The sequence below is a fragment of the Saccoglossus kowalevskii genome, chromosome 14 (genome assembly GCF_978046115.1).
Source record: "Saccoglossus kowalevskii chromosome 14, keSacKowa6.1, whole genome shotgun sequence".
Lineage (NCBI taxonomy): Eukaryota > Metazoa > Hemichordata > Enteropneusta > Harrimaniidae > Saccoglossus > Saccoglossus kowalevskii.
Window position 1 is genome coordinate 16,959,521 of NC_140654.1, and position 20,569 is coordinate 16,980,089.

Genomic DNA, 20,569 nt, shown 5'->3' on the forward strand with positions numbered 1-20,569 from the left:
CCACTGATATCTCAAGAACCATACATCAGTTTTTGATGAAACTTGGTGCATAGATGCTCTGGGCCAATGCGCAGATTTGATTAGGTTTTGGTAAAAATCCATGCATATTAATTACCTAATTTGCATGATAATTAGCTGATTTTTGGCTGTTTCATGACTGTTCCACTGATATCTAAAGAACCACTCATTGGATTTTGATGAAACTTGGCACACAGATGCTCCAAACTAATGCGCAGATTTGATTAGTTTTGGGTAAAAATCTGTGCAATATTAATTACCTAATTTGCAATAATGATTAATCAATTTTCGGCTTTTCCACTGATATCTCAAGTACTAATCATCACATTTCAATAAAACTTGGTACATAGATGTCATAGGACACTGCACAAACCTGAAAGTTTTTAGGGTAATATCAGTAGATATTATTTACCTAATTAGCATAATTAATTAATTTTCAGCTTTTGATATTTCAAGTAGTAATTGTCACATTTCAATGAAACTTGGTACATAGATGTCATAGGACACTGCACAGACCTGATAGTTTTTAGGGTAATATGAGTACATATTAATTACCTAATTTGCATAATTAATTAATTTTCAGCTTTTGATATTTCAAGTACTAATCATCACATTTCAATGACACTTGGTACATAGATGTCATAGGACACTGCACAGACCTGATAGTTTTTAGGGTAATACGAGTACATATTAATTACCTAATTAGCATAATTAATTATATTTCAGCTTTTGATATTTCAAGTAGTAATCATCACATTTCAATGAAATTTGGTACATAGATGTCATAGGACACTGCACAGACCTGATAGTTTTTTGGGTAATATCAGTAGATATTAATTACCTAATTAGCATAATTAATTAATTTTCAGCTTTTGATATTTCAAGTAGTAATCATCACATTTCAATGAAACTTGGTACATAGATGTCATAGGACACTGCACAGACCTGATAGTTTTTAAGGTAATATGAGTACATATTAATTACCTAATTTGCATAATTAATTAATTTTCAGCTTTTGATATTTCAAGTAGTAATCATCACATTTCAATGACACTTGGTACATAGATGTCATAGGACACTGCACAGACCTGATAGTTTTTAAGGTAATACGAGTACATATTAATTACCTAATTTGCATAATTAATTAATTTTCAGCTTCTGATATTTCAAGTAGTAATCATCACATTTCAATGAAATTTGGTACATAGACATCATAGGACACTGCACAGACCTGATAGTTTTAGGCTAATATCAGTATATATTAATTAGCTAATTTGCATAATTAATTAATTTTCAGCTTTTGATATTTCAAGTAGTAATCATCACATTTCAATGACACTTGGTACATAGATGTCATAGGACACTGCACAGACCTGATAGTTTTTAAGGTAATACGAGTACATATTAATTACCTAATTTGCATAATTAATTAATTTTCAGCTTCTGATATTTCAGGTAGTAATCATCACATTTCAATGAAATTTGGTACATAGACATCATAGGACACTGCACAGACCTGATAGTTTTAGGCTAATATCAGTATATATTAATTATCTAATTTGCATAATTAATTAATTTTCAGCTTTTGATATATCAAGTAGTAATCATCATAATTCAATGAGACTTGCTACATAGATCTTCTAGGATTACCGGTATGCAGAGACCTAATTAGTTTTAATTGGATATTAATTACCTAATTTGCATAATGTTCCACTGATATATAAAGAACCACAAATTGGATTTTAATGAAACTTTTAAAGAGAACTATGCAGAAACCCAATTAGTTTTTGGTAAATATTTATGCTTATTAATCTCCTAATTAACATAATTAATTAACACTGATATCTCAATTACTGATCATGACATTTGAATAAAATTTGGTACATAAATAGGACAATAGACAGGCCTGATTAATTTTGGGTTAAAATTTGTTCATATTAATTCTCTAATTAGCATAATAATTCATAATTTTTTTGTTCTGTTCTGTTCATATTAGTTACCTGATGTACATAATTAGTTTTCAGCTTTTCTATCAATATCTCATGTACAAGTAATTTTGAATTAATTTTTAATGTGTCTTCAATACTCTCAGCACACGGGAGTTCTTTCTAAGCTTTCTTTGATTTTCTAGGTAGCAGATCATCGTCACGGCACAGCAGTGAAGCGCAGTTTCATACAGTGAAAGAAATGTCTTCAAATAAGGTGTTGTTTGGACCGTCTACGTGGAACATTAACAGCAGCGCTGTCCACCGCTTGCAGAAGTTTGTATTCTGTGCTAATGATCACGAGTATGAGCCGTACAGCAGACCGAAACCAGGTGAGAATTCAGGAATAATATTCTTGATGAAAAAACTTAAATGAAAATATGGAATTTACATGTTCCAAGTATGTTTGTTTTATTGTAATAAATCTAAATTTGGATGTCCACCTTGTCAAATTCTTGGTATTTTAGATTCAAAAGAGTAGCTTGAACCTCACAGAAATATTTAGGTTAATTGCCTTAATGCACAAAACACAATAGTGCAGACTTTCTCCATGTACTATTCCTATAGGCTAAGACAATTTTATCAAATTTGTTCTAAAAATGGATGACCTCTGAACTCAGAAATTCAAGTTCTACAGACATGTGTGATTTTGGAATGTTTTACACACTGCATCATGGGAAAAAGTCGAAAGACATTTACAGCAAACAAAAACAGTAAACTTTAAAAATGTAATTCGGGCCATATTTCATTGGCTGGAACACAGAATGGTAGACATGTATCCCCATTTGTATTGTAGTGGATTACTACCGTAAAAACTCTAGAATTGACGAGTTTCCGTTTTTTTTGCGACTCTGAAGATTCGACCAAACTTTTATATCATGGAGATCTTGGTAATTCGCACCAACCTTGTCTAATTACGGGTTTCTGTACTCCTGTACTCGTTAAGTGTGAGTGAGGTCAGGCTTGCTTCCACGTAATTTGCATGAACTAAAATAACATTTACGTCACGGTTTGTGTATTTTGAAGCGACGTAGGCCTATTCGCAGTTTATTTTCACTCTTGTGTAAATTAGGTCATGTAGGTTGTGACTCCTAGCTTAGCATGTACCGCGCGTTATTACAAACAAATTTGTCCGTACTATTGTTGTTTATTCCACTTTTTAAAAAACCCCAAAGCTTCCCATGTTATTCCAAAACGACCAATATTTCTTCCAAAATTTCATCCACTTTAGAATTTTTGTCAATTTCGTGAGTCTAAAAATTTGACTTTCAAAAAAAATTTTTATTACCGTATCTCCACTGTGTTTGTTTCATGTCCTTTCACCAATGTGTTGACCCCTGGAAGCTTTAAACTCTTGTGATCACTGCTAGATTGTACAGACATGCACTGTATTTCAGTCAATGATTTATCAATGTGTGTATTTTTACTTCAGAAATTGTTGATGAGAATCGACCAGTCCCAAGCATCGACGAAGTGGCAGCTTTGGAAGAGTATATTCCAATTAGATCGTTGCATGTAACGTTTCTGAATGTTAATGTATCATTATCGATGGCGGAACACCCGCAGTGTGAAATTAAAAAGAAAAAGATTGTCTTGAAACAGAGAAAATCACACAGAAAGGTATGTACCGTGTAATGTGCGTCTTCAATACACTCCATTTCAGGAAGGCATAAATGTTTTGAAAATATTTATAAAACATTTATGCCGGAAGACCCTTGCGCTTCATTCAAATCCCAAACCTTTATTGGCTATTTGATAATGACCGTTACTCATGAGTCTTTCGGGTTTTCTTCAATCGTTGGCCAATTGGTAAAGCTGTTTTCATGTGTCATTTGAATTTCATAAAATATTTATAAATATTCTATATAAAAAATTTTAATGCCTTCTTGGAACATTATGTATTTATAATATTATTGCAAAAAAAATGTATTTTCTGCTTGTATTTAATGTTCGCAGCTAGGAATTTTTAGCGAATTTTGAAAGTTGAGGAAAATTTCCTCGGGGTCTTTAAAACATGACCTTAAAGCGACTTAAACAAAATTTTGTCTTTACAAAGGCTATTGAAGCAACAAGTCACGAAACATTCTTAGCAGTGAATGTTAAACAGTTTACGATATTATTCATACAAGAAACAAGTCAATATTTTGTGGCAGTTAACATTTAACCTTGGTTCTTTTTCCAGTGAGTCGCGATGACCTTAATAAAATTTAGTCATTACGAATGTCTTCAAATAATATTAACATATTGGCATATTGTCAACCGATTTAGCTACTGTGATTCACAGTGCGCTTTGAAGATCAAGCACTGTTCAAATTCACTTCAAATGTAAAAAACAAAATCTAAAAAAAATTTAACATCAGTGACTGTTAATCTATTACGTCCGTATTCATGTTTGTTTTTTACATTTGACATTGAGATGATAGTTTTGTTAATTCTGCCACCAGGAGTCATCAAGAAGGAAACGAGAGCTGTCCTTATCGTATCAGCCAATTTATCCACTGCCAGCATGTCAGCTGCTAGCTGACCGCATTGACATTCAAAACACGCTCCCCATGTATGGTAGAAGTCTTGTCAAATCAGTCAGTAAATTATCGCAGCCGAGTGGAAATCTGTTACATCATTGTTATGCGCATATGTATATTAAGGTGAGAGCGATATTTATTATACTTCGTAGCGTTAAGATAAAAGTAACAGGTCGTCATTTTATTAGACTCGCAGAAACAGGAGTCAATGCAAAGCAACTTAGAAGATTGTGCCTGATTGGCTACCCAGTTAGACCAATCAGAAAAGAGTTCGTTGACAGGTTTTTCAATGTAGCAAATTCTGCATTGTATATATACTTTGACTCAACTGAGAAAGTGATGTGTTTTTACTCTCTTTTATCGTCTGTTCAGAAATTTATTTGTCTGAATTTCAAAATGACCGAACCAGCTCCCGATAGTTTTTTTGAATATTATTTTTTCTTCTGTAAAACTGATATCATTGTTTGCTGATGATTAATTTACCATTCGTACTAAGTGAATTAGAAAAAGATGAATGAGAAAATTCTAATGGCGGTTTGGAGCAAATATGCAGGACAAGGTTTCTATTGAATGTAATACTACACATTTAATAATATGGAAATATACATTTGTTGTTACTTGATGCTCTTGCAAAATCTACAGAGTTATCAAAAAGTATGTTTATTATATTCAAATTGAAAAGTTTTATTGATGACAAAAACCTAGCTGAAATCTAGCTTGTATAAAACAAAAAACCCTCTTATTCTGGTTATATGCTTTTTGAAATTTACAAACATGAAAATAATTAACACACTGTGGTTTATTTCCAGGTCTTTGGATGTCAAGTTGGGCTAACTACAATAGGACAGTCATGTGACAATCCTTTGGTTCTCAACATACTCCCATCATGCAGTGCTGCAGTGTACAAGAAAACAATCAAGTTCCCTATGTACTGGTGTGTTTTGCTTACCATTTTATACTTATTGTTTTTGCTAAAAATTTACATTTTGGTTTGATGGTGCAGGTATTTTATTTTTGTCAAGTTCTGGTGAGTTGTTTTGCAAAAATATACTGGGAAATGTAATTTTATGAAACAACAAAATTTAGAAGTAACATTTAATGTTAAGCTAGTAGTCTCTAGGTGTAATGTAATGAAAACCACTTTAACCTTTTTCACCAGCAGACTCTCGCCCAAATTTTTCTGTACTTTTTTCTTATATTCTTCAATATTTTTTGAAATGATCCCTAATTTTGGAGCTAACAAACAAAATTTGAGTAAATTTTTGGTTTCCACTCAAAAAATTCATCCATTTTTGTTTCTATCTTTTAAAGGAAATTTACTGTAAACAGAACTATTTTGTGAATTTGTGATGAAAAAATGGAACTGGTGGTGAAAGGGTTAATCATAATATTCTAGTTTTTGTGATGTATTATGAAATTTCATAGCATTGACATCATTCACTCTGGCGATTTGTTAAACACGAAGTGGGACAGTCGCAGTGATTCTTTGGTGCAACAAATATAAGTTATAAAACCTGAAAATTTTGAAAAAAAATTGACTTGCAGTCTCACCACATAGAATCATAGAGGTTTTGGATTTTGTATAGTTCATGAAAAAACCTTATCCAACAAAATCCTGAAACCAGATTTAGAAGTCAATGTTTTTAAAATGTACAATTTCTGAAGCATGAACATAAAAAAGCATTTCTATCATTACATTACACATTTATATATATTTTTTTTAAGGTCAAATCCTGCTTTAGTGAAATCTGAATTATTAATTGAGGTGCCTCATTTTGGGGTCAATTCAACTAAAGCACAAGTAATCCTGCTTCACAATATAATTGAGAGTTGGCAAGCTCCAATTCCTAATTTAGAGCAGTTGTCACATGACACGTTAATGGACGATGTTTTCAGACCGACAGGTGAGTGTAAAGTGCCAGTCCACAGCATATGCTCAAATTTAGCACAATATTTTTTATATTCACATATAGAACACTCTGTTGTGTGACAACTGTGCTGTTTTGATGTTTTGTTCGTTTGTCTGACCGTATTTTCTATATTAGAAGCACATCTCCAATAGAAGTCACATTTCCGGTAACCAAAAATTGCTTTTATTGTTTAGTGAATCATTAAAATACGACTTATTGGACTGTAAAAATACTTGTCTTTTACGTAATTGCATGCATTTGTAACACTGCTATCTTTTTTTTTTTGCAGCCAAATCTTTTCCTACTGGCCAACCAATACTAGATGCTACGATATCAAATGTAGAAATGAAATATTCATCCAATACTCTGGTCCGTGCTGTATCCGGTACTGTTGGATCAATATCAGTAGCCATACAGTCATTAGGTAAGTTGCGTGTTGAATACTCTGGTTCATGCTATGTCCGGTACAGTTGGATCAATATCAGTAGCCATACAGTCATTAGGTAAGTTGTGTGTTGAATACTCTGGTCCATGCTGTGTCTGGTACTGTTGGATCAATATCAGTAGCCATACAATCATTAGGTAAGTTGTGTGTTGAATACTCTGGTCCATGCTGTGTCTGGTACTGTTGGATCAATATCAGTAGCCATACAGTCATTAGGTAAGTTGCGTGTTGAATACTCTGGTTCATGCTATGTCCGGTACAGTTGGATCAATATCAGTAGCCATACAGTCATTAGGTAAGTTGTGTGTTGAATACTCTGGTTCATGCTATGTCCGGTACAGTTGGATCAATATCAGTAGCCATACAGTCATTAGGTAAGTTGTGTGTTGAATACTCTGGTCCATGCTGTGTCTGGTACTGTTGGATCAATATCAGTAGCCATACAATCATTAGGTAAGTTGTGTGTTGAATACTCTGGTCCATGCTGTGTCTGGTACTGTTGGATCAATATCAGTAGCCATACAGTCATTAGGTAAGTTGCGTGTTGAATACTCTGGTTCATGCTGTGTCTGGTACTGTTGGATCAATATCAGTAGCCATACAGTCATTAGGTAAGTTGTGTGTTGAATACTCTGGTTCATGCTGTGTCTGGTACTGTTGGATCAATGTCAGTAGCCATACAGTCATTAGGTAAGTTGTGTGTTGAATACTCTGGTCCATGCTGTGTCTGGTACTGTTGGATCAATATCAGTAGCCATACAGTCATTAGGTAAGTTGTGTGTTGAATACTCTGGTCCATGCTGTGTCTGGTACTGTTGGATCAATATCAGTAGCCATACAATCATTAGGTAAGTTGTGTGTTGAATACTCTGGTGCATGCTGTGTCTGGTACTGTTGGATCAATATCAGTGGCCATACAGTCATTAGGTAAGTTGTGTGTTGAATATTCTGGTCCATGCTATGTCCGGTACTGTTGGATCAATATCAGTAGCCATACAATCATTAGGTAAGTTGTGTGTTGAATACTCTGGTCCATGATGTATCTAGTACTGTTGGATCAATATCAGTAGCCATATAGTCATTAGGTAAGTTGTGTGTTGAATACTTTGGTCCATGATGTATCTGGTACTGTTGGATCAATATCAGTAGCCATACAGTCATTAGGTAAGACGTGAGTTGAATATTCTGATCCATGCTGTGTCCGGTACTGTTGGATCAATATCAGTAGCCATACAGTCATAAGGTAAGTTGTGTGTTGAATACTCTGGTCCATGCTGTGTCTGGTACTGTTGGATCAATATCAGTAGCCATACAGTCATTAGGTAAGTTGTGTGTTGAATACTCTGATCCATGCTGTGTCTGGTACTGTTGGATCAATATCAGTAGCCATACAGTCATTAGGTAAGTTGTGTGTTGAATACTCTGGTCCATGATGTATCTGGTACTGTTGGATCAATATCAGTAGCCATACAGTCATTAGGTAAGACGCGAGTTGAATATTCTGGTCCATGCTATGTCCGGTACTGTTATATTGTTCATAGAATTATTTCATTTGTCATGCCTCATATCCTCTCTATTGTATCTGTTTTATAGAGGACGGTCGTGACAGTACCACACCGTTATTCTATGGACCCATAGACAACACTGGAGTACATACGGTAGACTTCTACAGATCACCATTATCTGTTCCTGCCGCAGATTCAAACTTACCGGACTATGATAACGATATTTTCACTTTCACCGTCCAGATACCGAAGGATAAAGATGCTGGCGATGGTAAGTATAAGCTCAACGTTCTCTTGACCTTATTTGTTGAGTGCCAATATTGGTTTTTAAAATACTGTTAATCAGGCAAAAGCGACACAGCAACTTTCAAGATATTGATATCGCTGTAAATAGCATTCATATTATCAAATATGATTAGTTTTTCATGCAGATGTTTGATTCAAACAAAAATTAATAATTCGAAAATCGAAATTAGCATCAGACATGTTTATAGCTACTGTAGCGTTGAAATAATTTCACAAGGATATTGGTATGGCAGTAAACTTTCTTGTACTTCACAACAAATATAACCGAAAAGACACAGTAACACAGTTCTGTCATCGTCTGCATACGTTGTCCACACGAGATCTGTTTTTGAGTGCTGAACCACAATCTGTAATCATGTCAGTTCTACAATTAGTAAGATCTCGTAATCAAGACGAACCCCATGTGATCAAATTATCAAAGAATTAACATTTCTGTCATCGAAAATGTGTTGACATAAACAAGTGACAATATATTTGTGTGAGTCATTCTGCATTCTGATAAAAAGCTGTCGTATGTAGTCTTGAAGATCTGGTTGCTTTTAATTCCGGTCTTGAAAGATTGACACTTTCCCTGGACTCTAAATCGTATATTCAGTGTACAGCGTTTCATGCTTGCTTTTAACTGAGTGTGAAATTTCACAGCTTGTGGTCTATGTTTACTGAGCATCCATGGTACGTCTGTCTGTGTCGATCCAATCTTGTATTCGTGGCTGACGTATCAACCGAGCGAGAAGATCATCCCGTTGTTGACCAAGCAAGATAGTATCATAACGTTGACTACCATGTCAACACACGGATCTAAATCGCAGGAACAAATACACAACACATCATCACAAGGTCAGTTTAATGGAATATATTGCTTCATTTTATGCAGAATTTGTTAGTGTGATTCTGATTGTTTTTAATTTACAAACTTAAGTTATTTTGAATCTTTGGTCCTTTCTTATTTGTGTCTAATTGGTTGAGAGTACCACCTAAGTCTCCTATAATTGGTTGAAAGTACCACCTAAGTCTCCTATTATTGGTTGATAGTACCACCTAAGTTTTCTACTATTGGTTGAAAGTACCACCTAAGTTTTCTACTATTGGTTGAAAGTACCACCTAAGTCTCCTATTGTTGGTTGATTGTACCACCTTTGTCTCCTTCTATTGGTTAAAAGTTCCAGCTAAGTCTTCTATAATTGGTTGAAAGTCCCACCTTAGTCTCTTATTATTGATTGAAAGTACCACCTAAGACTCTTATTATTGGTTGAAAGTACTACCTATGAAGTCTCTTATTATTGGTTGAAAGTACCGCCTAAGTCACCTTGTTTTAAAATTCTCCAAAGTCTTCTGTTTGGGTAAAAAAACAACCTCCTAGGCCCTTTGCAATTGTTTGTGAAAACCCCTTAGGTACCTCAATATTTACATCTTGTGTACTTGCCATGCAGATTCCACTCATTCAAGCAGCTTAAGACTATCAAAGCAATCTGAGAGTCAATCACCATCACAGCCAACACCGTCTCCAACGGAAACCACTCAAGATGCTCTAAAAACTAAGAAAAATAAAGATGGTATGCCTAATATCGTGGAAATCTGGACCATTATAAAACAGTTACAAGTCCAGGTATGTGCTTCCTTCACAAAAAAAGGCCAGTCACCTTATTCAGATATTTTTAAAATTCATGTTATTTGTAAAAGTGACCTTTGCACTGCAGTTTCTAGGACAGAGAAATTTTATCCATAAAAGCACAATCAAATTATATTGTGAAAAAAATAATGATTTAAATTTATTTTGTATTAAGCTGACAGGGTCTGTCAAAAAATCAAATCCAAAATAACCTTATTAACCCATCATGGTCTTTTCTTTTCTTGAACTCTGAAGGTTGAAATGAATTCGTGTAGCATCTATTTGCCATCCAGTCATATGCAGCTCAACACTATGTTGTACAAACACAATATTCCCCAAGCTTTTCATGCCGCTGTGCTTTCGTCGGAATCTCTTTACCCACCGTCTGCAGTTATCTGTCTTCCTTCTGTGAAAGTGATCAGTGCCGGGCACAAACATATCTCACCGTTACAAGAAATTCCGCTGGATCAATTGGACGTTCCTATCGAGACAGGTAAGGTTATTTCGGTCATAATTTGCCAGAATTTGAATATATGAGTAGGTCCTATCATGTCACCATAGAAACAAGGTCAGAGTTCAGTTTGTAGTGGTTCAGAGCATTCTCCTTCCCAAAGTTCCTTGCGGCTAGAACACCGAAAGTATCTCCGCCACCACAAATTTCCGCCTTGTGGTGAAACGCTACAAAACTTTTACTATGTGTATTCTTGGCGTGTTTTCATTATTATATGGCTTTCGTGTTGATTTATTTCTACAGGTAAACAAGTTTTAAAATATTTTATCGGTAGCTGATAATGATTGTTTCGTAAACGCTCTGTAAAGGGTGAAATAGTTATAATTGACAAAAAAAATAATTTTATCATGGAACAATGGTTACTAGGGTGTTACTCGGTCAATGTAGCTGCCCGTCCTGTCGATTGCCAGGCGACGTAATATAAAGCAAACAAAAGCATTTCGTGGTATTGAAACTAAACGGTCCTTCTGCCACACTGTTTGTGCTACAGAAGGTAAAAATGAGCTTCTCACTTTGAAAACAAACGGAATCTATAGACAATGCATATGCTTTCGTCGAGTTCGAAAATTGAACACCTGCATGGCAATGTTTTGGTCGGTGTCTTTGAAAGTAGTATCACTGTGATGCATCGACCAATCAACAACGAGCATAAGATCGCATGGTGGCAGAGATATATTCGCAGAAATAGAACTCTGCCCTGGGAGATTAGGTTCAGAGATCAAATTTTTAAAATATTACTGTTCAGGCCTTTGGCTATCCCGTCTAGATTGTGCTGGAGAACTAGTATCAATATTGGGTCAGAAGTCAAATTGTGATTGGGTCCGAGGTCAAATTGTGATTGGGTCCGAGGTCAAATTGTTATTGGGTCAGAGGTCAAATTGTGATTGGGTCAAAGGTCAAATTGTGACAGCACACAGATTGAAAGAAATACTTTTAATTTAGTGAAACAATCGACATTGATATACTGATATGAACTTTTGGTCAAAGTTGACACCAGTAGTTTTGATAGTATTGAAACAATTGCTGATTTTCCGTTATATTACATGAAAGACGCATACCAACGCTAGCCACAAAAATTTAATGATTTGATTTTGAAATTGAAATCCTTTTTTTTTTAAAGCTCACTGTTGAAACATACATCATCAAAATTGATCATCATCAAATGTGTATGCCACATTATTAACCATGTAAATGCGGATCATTTGTCCAATCCTTTGCAATGTTTTGACGCTTCTACGACACTACCTTTGTTTCTTCTGTTTTATGTCTGATTTCACGCACAATGTGGGACCTCGCAGTGACCAGAAAATGGTCTATTCAACTTAATTTCATGTCAAAATCATTTTATTTTCTTCTTTTCAGGTGGGGATAAATTACCATGGTCAATAAGTTTTACAAATTTCAGCTGTTACACAATACTGGATTCCCAGAGGGTGTATTACATGGTAAAACCAATGGGAGTGACTTCTACTTTAGCTGTTAGCACAGTTGATGGTACCCCCTCTGGGATCAAATCAACATTAGGTCTATGTTTACACGCTGATATGCAAGCTGTAATGCTGAATTGTTCCCATGAGCAGGTAACTATTGGACGGATCGAATGAAATACAAATTCGCAATTTGTAAATATTTCATTTTTGATGTTTACAAAATGAGGTATTTTACTGTGTGTAACCAAAATATTAGAGTCTACAGGGACAGGCAACATTGACAAAAATCAAAGGAAATAAAAATATTGTTTCATGCAACGTCGCTTTATGTGTTATACTGTAAAATGACTAATTTTCACTGGGTTTAAATTTCACTGATTTACCATTTCAGGCATAATTCAGTGGGTTTTAAATTCACGGTTTCATCATTTAGATAATGTGTTCTATGCTAAATTTTTCATATTCACTCGGTTTTAATTTAGCACATTTTCCAGTCAAGCAAAATTGAAACCCAGTGAGTAATTAATCCACATTAAGCAAAATTAAAACCCAGTGTGTAATTAATCCACATTAAGCAAAATTAAAACCCAGTGAGTAATTAATCCACATTAAGCAAAATTAAAACCCAGTGAGTAATTAATCCACATTAAGCAAAATTAAAACCCAGTGAGTAATTAATCCACATTAAGCAAAATTAAAATTGGTGAGTAATTAATCAACAACATAACAATTTTTTTCAGTAGTTTATGTAACCTGAATTTGAAAATATCAAATAGATTAGATGACAGACTAGTTTAGATTTAAATTTTCATATACTGTTGCTAAGATAATTAGGAGCCATTTTGTAATCCATTTTTGAAAAGTGTTTCAGATTTTTTTGAAAACCTACTACCCCTGGTACATGTAGTTTATATAAACTGATTATTTTTGTTTTGAAATTTGTTCATAAAAAAAACCCATAAAAATCATATTTTGTGATGTTAGAATTATACCTGCTGTAATATGTATGACATAACTTAGAATATTTGAATGTAGTCGTGCACGTCAACTTTCAAAAATCACGTTTCAATCATAGAAAAACCACAATTACCTGTCCCTGTGTTCTCTCGTGTCTTTGTTTTAACTCGATTCAGTATACTTTGTGATTGCTATTCGCCAATTAAAGTTTATTTTAACATTGCAATACATTCTAGGTTAATTTGATATATACGTTAGTAATGACAGCTGTATCCACTGCAAAAAATGTGTTGACTAAGAAGACGTCCATTCCGTCGCCCCCGTCAAGTATGCAGCCAAGTCCGGGAGTGATAGTTACATCTGGTAAGCAACCAATCAAAACGGTCCAAAGTACAACTTCTTCCAGCGCTGTCGAGATTGATGCTCCGATTGAGCCAGCATCGGCTGACGAGACTGGGACGTCAACAGGGTTGTCCTGGGAAGAGGATGGATGTAAGACCAGTGGGAGGAAGAGTGCAAGGATCTCCCTATGGATGCAATGGACTGTGCCAAAACTCACTGTTAATCTTTATGGAGAAGATTCTAAAATTGAAAATAGAGGTAAGGAATTGTATTTCAAATTCTATTTAGTTAACAAACAATTACAAATGCTGTGCCTAGTGATACATACTTCTCGTGAATGTCTAACAGTAATGTAATGTCCAGATAACTTATGGGAGATCGTGGATGAGATCCGCAGGTGCTTGTGGTCAACCGGGTCTGATTATTACCAGGATAATGCATTGACTGACGGACAGATGTTTGCACAGCCCTGTCATGTAGATCAAACATATATATGGTTCGTGGCTATGTACAATTAGCTGGGAGAGACATTTTTGTTAGTATTTGTTCAGATGCATCAAGCATTTTGAATCAAGCGTTTCTGTCATTCTGAATCTGGATTTTAGTCATGCATGGATAGATATTATTCATACTTGGAACTTCATAGAACCGTGATTTTGTTTATAAATCAGATTCAATTTGGAAATTTTGTTTTAAAGAATGATGTTCAGGAGATGTATCTCTGATATGCCACAACTATTGCATTCAAACTTTTGGGGGAAGGGAGGTTACTAATAACGCAAGTTTCTCAATGTGTCCAAATTTGCTAGTACGACATTGTATAAACGATTGTCTGAAAATGATTGATAGGAAAGCTGTTCACAGCATCAATTTTATTCTACATGTGAAATGTATTGATGTCATACATTCATTTCAAGTTATGATTCAAAATGGCTGATCGATTCAGTTTTGTCTACGATTGCATGATGGGGAATGTGTCAATGACTTTTTTTCATCATGTTTTTTTTTTAAAGAAATCAAGATAATATCTGAGTTGGAAGATTTGAGTGCGTCCATAGATATCCAAGACGTGTACAGTAAAGTCAAGTGTAAAATTGGAACTCTGAATGTGAATCACTATAACAAAAGGTATCATAATCTTACTTGATTTCACCAGTGATTTGTCTTTAACTAACCATTTCACCACCATTTGTAAATGTTGTAATTTTTCGTAAAGTACAAATGTAGTCCTGTGTAACTTCTAATCTAATATTTCCATGGAACTAAAGACTAAAGATTGAATGCCAAACACAACTTTTGTTCCTTTTTTTTTTTTTTTTACTTTCGCAGTAATGATGTTTGGAAACCTGGCGCCTTCAACGGGGTGTTATTCTCGTGTACTGAGAAAATTAACCGTAACACTGGAGTAATGAAGCAACAAACTGAGATGGATTCACCCTCACCATTCAAGAGTCCGTTTTCTACTGCACCACTAAAGTCGCAAGATAATGCCGGCTTTCTGTCAGTCACTTTCACAAGTGCTCTGTCAAAGTCTGTCAGACAGAAGATGTTTGGACTAAAGGGTGAAAAAGGCGCGTCTAAATTCACCAATTACATCAATGAAATTTGTCTGAACATTCAGCCATATGATATTGTATTATGGTGCCCTACAATTGTTACAGCACTGGGCATTTTTGTTGTAAACAAAGATGGCAGTCATTCTGTTAAAGGTCAAAAGGTCACAATGGGTCAGAGGTTGAGATCCACAGATCACATGTCTGAAATCACTGTCAGCACAAACGAATCTGGTTCGAGGAAGCGATTAAGAACTCGAAAGAGGAAGGAAACTTCTGATTTATTTCCGTTTTCAACAAGGAATCTTCCCTTGTTGTATGTGAATATGAGTGAATTTAGATTGTTTGTGCCGTCTGGGTCTAAAAAATCGGAAGATTCGTCAAAGAAATGTGATTTGGATACCGTGCTGATGCAGGTCAGTTCTGTGAGCCTTGTACCACATGCAGATAACCCACTCTCAAGACTTGTATTAAAGAAAGACATTTACAGGCATGCAATGCATGCTGGGATCTTACAGCAGCCAGGGTCTGAGGTAGAGGATCGGCAGTATCAATTGGATATCAGTGGGATGAGCCTGTGTGTTGTATCATGGGAAGAGCTTGTGGGCAGTGAACAAGGTAACAGTATGATGTCGCTGGGTACTGAAGAATTAACCATGGGTCAAAATCCTGCACTTGAATGGAACACTGCATTAGCAAGGTACAATAATTTGCTCCAGTTAATTTGAAAATTTTCTTTGGAGAGATAAAATTTGGAAAACATTTAAGCTGATCCTTTATTTTCGCTTCAAAAAATCTATTTTTTTGCAATTTCCAGATGCATCTTTTTTCAGAATTTCCTGAAATACCAAAGTCAACTATTGTAACATTTTTCAAATTTATGCAAAATAAAAAACCTTGATCAAAATATTTCATTTTAAACTAAATGTTTCAAAGAAATTAAAGAAAAATACTGGGACATAAAAATGTACAAAATGATAAATCTTTTTTTTTTGCAGGAAAAATCAAATTGTACAATTAAAGTTCATTTCTTGTTCTGCAGGAAAAGTCCTCAGGGCATCCGACTGAATCCTGTTGTGTTGGGATTTGATGTGAGGATTGTAGCAGCACCTGCTGTAATGTGTGATAAACAGACACCAGAGGGCGGTATGCCAGAGGTAAGAAGCCCGTTACGAATATTAACTGTAGGGGGCAGTATCTAAATTATCAGAACAAATAATGAATTTATAATAATCACATAAGACGTTGCATTGTAATTAAACATGGTCTCACAATAATGTCAACAGAAGTTTAAGTAAAATGTCATTCAACTATCTTGAAATTTTAGCCACTTTTGACAGGAATTTTTGTTAAATTGTTCCCTGTGGCTATCTGTTTAAAAGTTCTAAAAATTAACTTGTGGTTACCAAACTAGTTTTTGAACTATGACCCTCCCTTATGTATTTTAACTATTTTCCTATTCAAAATGACTGCTAAAATTAGTGCTTAAATTATTGTTCACATGGAAATGAGTTTTTGTACTTAGCCACATCTATCCTCAAAGTTACTCAAAAACCTTTTTTTTAGACTGTCACTGTTTGCGGACATTCATTGGAAATCAATATGACTACAGACATGGAAGTTTACCTCAGCACGGAACAAGTCCATCTTGCTGAATGCATCGTCAATACGAACATTATGACGATATTGAAATCTGCAGAAAAACAAACGATTGGTCAAGGTGAGATTGAAAGTAATAAAGTTAGTAATGCCTATGAAGATGGCAAAGCTTCACAAATTGATGACAGTGGAATCGGCAGCGAAAGTTCAACGGTGTTCCGGATACCGTCAAGTTCTACCAGGAAAGGTAAACGTCAAATGGCACCACAAATGGCAACGTTACATGAACGGAGTGGGAGATCGGTGTCGTTTACCCCGTTTGATGTGTTATTAACGGCCGGGAAGCTGTCAGTACTGTTGTATTCCATGGAGGAAGTTTCACAGAGTGGCGAAAACCAAGAGAATTCATCTGGGAAAATGAAATTCCAGCAAAAGAGTAGTCCGAACAGTAAAAGCACCAGAGGGTGTGAGCTGAAAGCACCCGTGAAGGATAACAAAAAGTTACCAAGAAAGCTATCTGGTCATGTCGAGAAGACAAGACGCGGGAGTGCTCATATGGATTCGCCATCTTCGGGAAGAGTCGTAAAGCCTTTCCTGTACACTGTATTCTCACAGCCGCATACAATTTTTTCGATTGAACAAAGGCAGCAACGAGTTGAGCTCTCGTGCTATGATTTCACTGTTCGAGGAGTTGCTGCAAATTACCAGAACACAGGTACTGTGATTTATTTTGAAACCATACATCTCATTAGTTCCTGTTCAGCCATAATCTGAAAATATGGTCTCTTGGATTACCCCTGGACCAATCATGTTCAAACTTGTGTACATGCTTTTCTTCAATGTTCAATTCAAGATAGCCAAGATAAAATGGATGTCATTTTAAATAAAAAAATTCCTCAAAATCAAGTATTTCTGACCTGGACCTTGTTTTATCTGGACATATTTCGTTCAATCATTAATCGTAATGTGACCTTGATGTTTGAACCTTGAATTCCCTAATAGTGGCTATTTCGTTTAAACTTTATATGATGCAAGATCAATGGCAGTCATTTCAGTGTGAAAAATGCAGAAAAATCAAGCATTTCTGCCACAAATCGTGAATTGTGAATGAATAGAATTAATTCGAACTTGGTGCAAAAACCATGGGACTTTAAAACCCAGTTATTTTGTTTTCCATATCAGATTCAAAATGACTCATAAATTATTTTTCAGATACTGGTAAAATTTTACCGGATCCATCAGATTATGGTGTGCAATGGTTGGAAACTTGCCAAGGTGAACCAGATCCTAAAACTGGTATACTGCCCTCACTGTATACACTCACTGTCAATGATTTCATGTTTAAACCAGGTAACTATCATTCTATGCTGAAACTTCCTCAATCTTTCAAAACAAACGTAACTCGTAGTGTTTCAGTGTGAAACTGGTTTTCTCTTGAGTTCCATGTCCTTGGCATTGTAAAAATGATTTCAATTTGCTTATTTGGGGGAAAACTTACTCTACCGTGTCACCCAGATTGGTGGCTTTACACTATTTGATCATTATGGTGAAACAAACACAATTCATATTCAATCCACACTTTGCAATGACATTGTATAACCACCCTGCAATATGCCCTGCCAGTAAATGGGTGAAAAAAAGGTGTTTTGGGTTTGTTTGTTTTATCCATCATCACCTGTCAATAAATATACTACCGGTAGTCTTGTTTTGAGGGGGATTTTGACAAACAACTATGCAATAAAACACAGTTGTGTAATCGAACACCATTGTATCTGTTTGATGTAACCAAAGCTCTTCATCTTGAAGAGGAATTCGCCAACTTTTTGAAAATGTTGACTTGATTATGTACTTTGTACCGGATGTGTGGCAAATTTCAGATTAAACCAGCTTTATTAAAAACTCAGAGATCTAACACTATTCTATTAAAATTCTGTTCAAATGATGACATTTTTTTTGTTTTCTATTTTACCTGAAGCAAATGTCAAATTGAACATTGCTCGGCCGCTAAAGTTAAATCTAAGCATCACTAAAGTGGACGAAGTAATGGAATTTCTAGGAAAGTTGTCTCCCAAGACGACGGATAATACAATGATGCTAAAGAAAGATCTGGCATCACCAGATGTTTCACAGCAAGAAACTGAGAAACACGAAACTGCGCCACCAGAGTATGTACCAGGAAATGCAGGGGATGTCAAAAATGTTAAGACTGGTGCTGGTCGCCGTGACAATGTCTTCCCGATTATCATCCCGATGCCGAGTGCTGACCAGAATTCCACAACTTCACTGTCTGTTGGCTCCTATAGAAAGAAGAATCTAAGTCGGGCACAAGATGATTCTGTCACTATGGTGGAAATGATACTGGCACAGTTGGATACAGTATTGTTCCAGGCGTGCGAATTTGTGGTTGTCGTGGCAACAGTTCCTCATCCAAACTTTCCACATGCTGTGTTTTCTCTGGGGAATATGTCAGGCGAAATGAGTGTGAAGTCAAAGTCAAATGGTAATTATTGGCATTCATAATTTTAAGCTTTTTACTTCAAAGGTCAACTTCCGTCATCTTTCACAGGATCTATTGGAAATTATGTACATTTGCTCTAAATTTAACTATTATTATAGAAAATGTTGCAGGAAAAATGCTGTTCAAGGGGTTAACAGTTTCACTAACAGACTTTCTCGCCCAAATTTGTCTGCATTTTTTCCCTTATGTTCTTCATTATTTCTGGAAATGAACCCTAATTTTGGAGCCAACAGACAAAATTTGAGTTGATTTTCAATTTCTACTGAAAAAAGTTTGCTATTTTTGCTCAGTGTTCGGAAGGAAACTGCAGACTATAAACTTTTTGTTAGTTTGTGGTGCAACGGTTAAAAAATCTTTACTCGATTATGAAATGTGTGATTACCTGAAACCTTGATAATAAAATCCATCATTTAATATGGTCATATTTTCTAGGTTTGATTGAAAAAGTAAATGCAATGATAAATCTGAATGAAATTGCTCTGAAAACCTCCCTCCAACATAAAAGCCGTCCACTGATTGGTCCAGTCAACACCACCATGTTACTTGATGCTGATTGGTGTATGCACAGTGGGTCTGATGAAAAGTTAAACTTACCAAAGATTGCATTCAATGTTGAATGTGGGCTTATTCAGCTGCAAATAGGACTGGCACAATTCAACTGTATTGAGATGATGATGAAGCATGTTACAGAGTACTTAGAAAAAAGTCGAAAAATCACCGGGGTAGGGAGAATTTATGTGTTCTTTTTTAAATTACAACAATAAAGTTCAGCCATACTGTGCATTTTCTCGCACATTAGATGATTGTCCTTGGGATATATTTCTGTATTATGCAAATGTATTGACCCCCTAACTTATCATTAATTGTTTGAAAATTTTGCTGTGCACTTACTGCCACTTAAGTGTTTATATAAATATTATATAGAGTATGTAAATTAGTGTTATTTAATTTTGTCGAGCTAAATAGCATAATTTTCTGATATCTACAGGTCTTGATTAAATTTTGGAAAAAAATATGGGTGTGGCCCAATAGGTGATTTTCCATTCAACTGCGAGATCTTGCGAGATGCATGAAAGACACGCGTCGAACGATTTGATTTTGAACTTGAATTTCTTTATTTCGTAGCTCACATTGACCGGCCGATATTCGACAACGGAATATTGCTTACAAATACCCTCACTTAATCAAAATTATTAAGCATGGAAATGCCCCCCCCCCCCCCCCCCCAAAAAAAAAAAAAATTTCGCGTTTGTCGAATCCCAAGCGATGTTTGACGCCACTACGACGCTATGACCTTTGTTTGTCCTGTTTTCACGTTCAATTTCATGCATAATGCGTGATTCTTGCAGTGAACGGAAA

General features: G+C 35.4%; 1 protein-coding gene across 1 annotated transcript in view; it reads left to right on the top strand.

Annotated features, from left to right (window-relative positions):
* Positions 1–20,569, top strand: part of LOC100371084 (intermembrane lipid transfer protein VPS13B-like) — a 55,800-nt gene that overhangs the window by 6,194 nt on the left and 29,037 nt on the right. The window contains exons 6-24 of the mRNA XM_085507490.1: positions 2,150–2,335; positions 3,436–3,623; positions 4,448–4,648; positions 5,335–5,459; positions 6,251–6,429; positions 6,725–6,859; positions 8,474–8,656; positions 9,334–9,528; positions 10,122–10,297; positions 10,556–10,793; positions 12,174–12,391; positions 13,435–13,798; positions 14,554–14,668; positions 14,870–15,793; positions 16,136–16,250; positions 16,660–17,407; positions 17,905–18,042; positions 18,668–19,192; positions 19,643–19,932. Coding sequence (XP_085363616.1) covers positions 2,150–2,335; positions 3,436–3,623; positions 4,448–4,648; positions 5,335–5,459; positions 6,251–6,429; positions 6,725–6,859; positions 8,474–8,656; positions 9,334–9,528; positions 10,122–10,297; positions 10,556–10,793; positions 12,174–12,391; positions 13,435–13,798; positions 14,554–14,668; positions 14,870–15,793; positions 16,136–16,250; positions 16,660–17,407; positions 17,905–18,042; positions 18,668–19,192; positions 19,643–19,932 — 5,243 coding nt within the window. The remainder of the gene's footprint in view (positions 1–2,149; positions 2,336–3,435; positions 3,624–4,447; positions 4,649–5,334; positions 5,460–6,250; positions 6,430–6,724; positions 6,860–8,473; positions 8,657–9,333; positions 9,529–10,121; positions 10,298–10,555; positions 10,794–12,173; positions 12,392–13,434; positions 13,799–14,553; positions 14,669–14,869; positions 15,794–16,135; positions 16,251–16,659; positions 17,408–17,904; positions 18,043–18,667; positions 19,193–19,642; positions 19,933–20,569) is intronic.